The 4,810-nt window shown below is 51.6% G+C and overlaps 1 protein-coding gene across 1 annotated transcript in view; it reads left to right on the top strand.

Moving 5' to 3' along the window:
- The first annotated feature begins 8 nt into the window (after positions 1–8).
- LOC106510979 (arf-GAP with Rho-GAP domain, ANK repeat and PH domain-containing protein 3) overlaps positions 9–4,810 on the top strand; it is a 6,781-nt gene continuing 1,979 nt past the window's right edge. Inside the window, exons 1-9 of the mRNA XM_013999716.1 lie at positions 9–27; positions 220–294; positions 357–474; positions 586–714; positions 1,358–1,494; positions 1,564–1,646; positions 1,714–1,749; positions 1,824–1,887; positions 1,969–2,106. Coding sequence (XP_013855170.1) covers positions 262–294; positions 357–474; positions 586–714; positions 1,358–1,494; positions 1,564–1,646; positions 1,714–1,749; positions 1,824–1,887; positions 1,969–2,106 — 738 coding nt within the window. The 5' untranslated portion in view covers positions 9–27; positions 220–261. The remainder of the gene's footprint in view (positions 28–219; positions 295–356; positions 475–585; positions 715–1,357; positions 1,495–1,563; positions 1,647–1,713; positions 1,750–1,823; positions 1,888–1,968; positions 2,107–4,810) is intronic.

Below are 4,810 nucleotides of genomic sequence, written 5' to 3' on the forward strand. Positions count from 1 at the left end.
GCTGGAAGGACACTCAGGTACACACAGGTACACACAAGTACACACAGGTACACTCAGGTACACACAAGTACACACAGGTACACTCAGGTACACACAAGTACACACAGGTACACTCAGGTACACACAGGTACACACAAGTACACTCAGGTACACACAGGTACACACAGGTACACTCAGAACCAGGTACTGGATCAGAACTTCACCAGCTTGTGTCTGCAGCTGTCTCAGGCAGGTGATCTCATCATTGAAGTTTATCTGGAGATGAAGATGCCCGACTGCTGCATCACCCTGAAGGTATGCCCATCAACTATCAGCTGTCACCTGACAGGTGTGACACATGACCTCTGACCCCGCAGGTGTCCCCCACCATGTGTGCCGAGGAGCTGACCAATCAGGTCCTGTACATGAGGAACATCCCGGCCGGAGACAAAGACATCTGGATGACCTTTGAAGCCATCGAGGATGGACAGCTGGGTGAGTGCTTCACCTGTCGGACCTATGCACCTGTTCCCTGTTCACACCTGTCTGCCTGGTGCCATGGATGAATGTTGGGCTGCACCTACCTGTCTGTTGTCGTCCCCTCAGAGCGACCTCTGCACCCCAAAGAGAAAGTTCTGGAGCAGGCGCTGCAGTGGTGCAAGATGGCCGACCCAAGCTCCGCCTACCTGGTGGTGAAGAAGGTTCCTAAAGGAGAAGGCATCAACATCCTCACCTGTAGGTGACACACCTGTACATCTACAGGCTGACGGTGCCAACCAGGACGCAACTAACTGTCCCTGTTTTGCCCCGCCCCTTTTTTTATTCCTGCCTATCTGTCCCTCTGTCCTGCCCCTCTCTCTCTGTTCCGGCCCGTCTGTTCCTGTTTGCCCCGCCCCTTTATTTTTTATCCCCTTTTCTGTCCCTCTGTCCCGCCCCTCTCTGTCTGACCCCTTAAATTTTCCTTCACCCCTTTCTCTTTTTAACCATGCCTCTGTGTTTCCGCCCATCTGTTCCTGTTTGCCCCACCCCTTTATTTTTTATCCCCACCTTTTCTGTCCCGCCCCTCTCTGTCTGTCCCCGCAAATTTGTCCCCATCCTTCTCTCTTTTCGTCCTTGCCTATCTGTCCCACCTGTCCCCGCAAATCTTTCCCGCCCCTTTCTTATTTTATCTCCGCCCCTTCCTCTTTTTATCCCCGCAAATTTGTCCCCACCCCTTTCTTTTCATCCCCGTCCCTTCCTCTTTATCCCCGCCCATCTGTTCCTGATTTGCCCCACCCCTTTCTCCTTTTATCCCCGCCTATCTGTCCCTCTGTCCCGCCCTGGTCTGTCCGTCCCCGCCCACCTGTCCCTGTCCGTCCCCGCCCACCTGTCCCATCAGCCTACATGAGTGAGATCATGAAGGTGGGCCTGCTGAGGTGCCGTGAAGAACCTCCGAAGCTCCTTCAGGGGACCAGGTTCCAGGAGAGGACCTTCCAGATCCGGGACCACAAACTCCTGTTGCTCAAAGACAAGAAGGTGAGCTGGGTTCCGGGGGTCAGGACCCGGGTCCGGGAGAACGCTGACTGATCCATGTCTCCGTCTCAGAGCATCAAACCGGAGAAGGAGTGGTCTTTGAAGTCCATGAAGATCTACATGGGGATCCGTAAGAAGCTGAAGGCTCCGAGCAGGTAGGACCGGTCCAGGTGGAACCCACGGTTCTGTTCACTGGTTCTGATGAAGGTTCTGTCTCTGCAGGTGGGGCTTCACGGTGATGTCAGACAAACACCAGCTGTGAGTATCGGATCAACACTCCATCTGTTCAGAACCTCCTGGTCCAGGTTCTGATCCCGTGTGTGTCCCCTCAGGTTCCTGTGCTGCAGTTCTGAGGCGGAGCTGTGGGACTGGGTCACCAGCTTCCTGAAGGCTCAGGTGAGTTTACCGGTGCTCCTGCAGGTGGAACCAGAACCAGAACATCTGACTGCAGGTCTTCTCTGCGTGTCTCCTCTTCAGAACATCGACCCGGGTCCTGCCGTGCTGCGGCGCCACTCCTCCTCGGACCTCTCCAAGCAGAAGTTCGGGACGATGCCGCTGGTTCCGATCCGAGGAGACGAGAGCAACAGCAGCATGCTGTCGGCCAATCAGACGCTGGTACGAGCCGGGCCTTTTCTGGGTCTGAACTAGGGCTGCAACGACACATCGATCAAACTGATCGAACAGATAAAAATCGATTATTAAAAGCGTTAACGAGTTTAATTATCGATTCATTATGATTTATACGTCGCTCGCCGTGTCGGAGCCGTTTACATCACCTGCAGAGTGTTGTCAACGCTGCTGACCTGAATAAAGTTTAGGAAGAAAAAAAACTGTAAAGATCCGCCCTCTGAGACCCTCGAGTGAAAAGTAAAGACTTCGAACTTTAAACCAGTTTATAAATTGTGTCGTTAAACCAAGTAGATCTGAAGTTATGATAAAAATATATTTATGCTACATTTAATTTTTTAAACGACGGTCGATTTGATTCGTTTCCTCCTCTCGGGACCAAAAATATAAAAACCTGCAGTTTTTTCTGACCGAGACTCAAAGTTATTTGATACGCAACAAAAAGGTTCAGGAAGAAGAAGAAGAAAAAAAAAAGATGCGAGCAGAACTCCTGGTCTGACTCAGTAGGGGAGGGGGAGGAGGGCTGCTGCTTCAGAACCGCTTACTGGGTCGTTTTAGCCACAGACAGAACCAACAAGAAGGAAGCAAAACATAGTTTTACATCTAAAAATCATATTTTATTTTCTTCTGTTTTCCACATTCAGCAACCTATTAAATTTGTTTTGTTTTATAGCTATAACAAAGTTTATTAATNCTATGAAGCGGCGCTTCATAGAGCACAGAGAGGGAGAGAGAGGACGGAAAAAAACAAGCAGGAAAATGAAACTTATCGCCGTCTTTTTTTTAACCGACCTAAAAAAAAGTTATCGTGCGATTAATTGATTTATTGACTATCGCGACAGGCCTACCGCCCCCTCCCTCCCTCCTCTTCGGCCCCTCTTACCCACTAAGTACCCCTCTCTGCTGAGCCTCTGCAGCCTCTTCAGCTCTTCAGGCTGGAGCTCCGCCTCCGTCTGAAGCGCCGCCTCCTTRAGGCGCTCCTTACGCCTGAACATCCTGTAGGGGGTGGGGTTGATGATGGGGAACTTCAGCAGGTTCAGGGTGGTCCCTGAACGCAGCGCGGCGAGGAGAGAGAGGAGAGAGAAAGTTAACAGCTGTAGAGATAAACCWGCATCTCTGGTTCTGGTTCTGGTTCTGACCGGGCCAGGGGGAGATGGTGGCCTTGTGGAATACATCAATGGCTCTGGTCTTGCAGTAGTCTGAGTCCAGCAGRGTGTTGAAGAGCGTGGACTTCCCGGAGTTGGAGCTGCCCACCAGGTACACGTCCCCTTTGTACTTCCAGGCCTTCTGCAGGCTGGAGATCAGGTTCTCCACGCCGTACCCGGTCTTGGCGCTGATCAGGTGGACGTCGGTCACCTGAGAACCGAACCCGGCGTCCTCGCAGTACCGGGTCAGCTGGCGCTTGATGCGCTGCAGGTAGTTGGGCGCGTCCTGGGGCAGGAGGTCGATCTTGTTGCCGAGGACCACGACATGCTTGTTGGTCCCCACCAGGCCGGGCAGGTCGGGGACGATGGAGTCCGGCAGGTCCAGGAGGTCCAGGATGAGCAGCACCAGCGCCTTCTGGTCGCGGATCCGCTGCACCACGTCCCGGTACTGGCTGTGGGGCATCTGCAGGTGCAGGGCCTTCTGGTGGTGGCTGAGCAGGTGACAGCGCTGGCAGATGGCTCCGTCCAGTTCCCCGTCCTGCCGCAGGACCTTGTACTTCTCGCTGGGCAGGTAGCCGGGGGCGTCGACGGCGACGCAGTGCAGGAGGGCGCCGCAGCCCGGGCAGCAGGTGTCGCTGATGGGCTCGTCCACGTCCGGACTCCCCACCACCTGGTGCTCGCCTTTCTTCTTCTTCTTCTTCTTCTTCCTGTCGGACCGCACCAGGTCCTCATCCAGCGGGAACTCCACATCCTGGAACTCTATGGTGGAGCTTGGCTCCGCCTCCTGCGTGGCCACGCCCTCTAACACCTGCAGCTGACGCTCCAGAGCCCTCAGCTGTTTCGTATGGGAGACAGGACCCTTGGGAGCCGGTGCAGGAGGAGCCAAGGAAAGTTTGAGCTGCTGAAGGAGGAGCTGCTCGTAATCCTGTTCGGGTTCCTCCTCTGGACCTGGACCAGGAGAGACAAGAAGAGGTGATGCTACAGCTACCTGCAAGTACCTGTTCTATATGCTCACCTGAACCGCACTGGAGAGAATCAACACTTTAATAAAACAGAACATTTTAATTATAAATTAAACTGGAGAAACTGCAGTTCCTGTGAGAACTTCAGCTGAAAGCTGCTGAAACTGAGCAGAAAATATTTAATAGGAAAAGTATTAATATGAGCTCACTTTGAAAAGCTGAAAGAAGCAAAAAACAAACAAATAAATAAATAAATAAACATAACTAACTAGAAACGGCTAAAAGCTAAGAGCTAAAATAGCTGAATATAGCTGAAAACATCTGTAAGAAGCATTAATAGCACTAGAGAGCAGAAAGAAAGCAGAAGGAAGCAGATCTGTAGCTAAAATTAGCATAAAATAAGCTAAAGGTAGCAGCCACAATTTGAAATTAGCACCCAGTTGAAATAGTTATAGTTGAAAAACAGCTCAAAAAATAAAAATTACATAAAAGTCATAACTAAAATAGCTGATAGAGCTGGGCGGTATGACCCAAATTTTATATCACGGTATTTTCAACAATTACACCGGTTTCACGGTATTTGAC

The sequence above is a fragment of the Austrofundulus limnaeus genome, unplaced genomic scaffold, assembly GCF_001266775.1.
Source record: "Austrofundulus limnaeus strain Quisiro unplaced genomic scaffold, Austrofundulus_limnaeus-1.0 Scaffold2426, whole genome shotgun sequence".
NCBI lineage: Eukaryota > Metazoa > Chordata > Actinopteri > Cyprinodontiformes > Rivulidae > Austrofundulus > Austrofundulus limnaeus.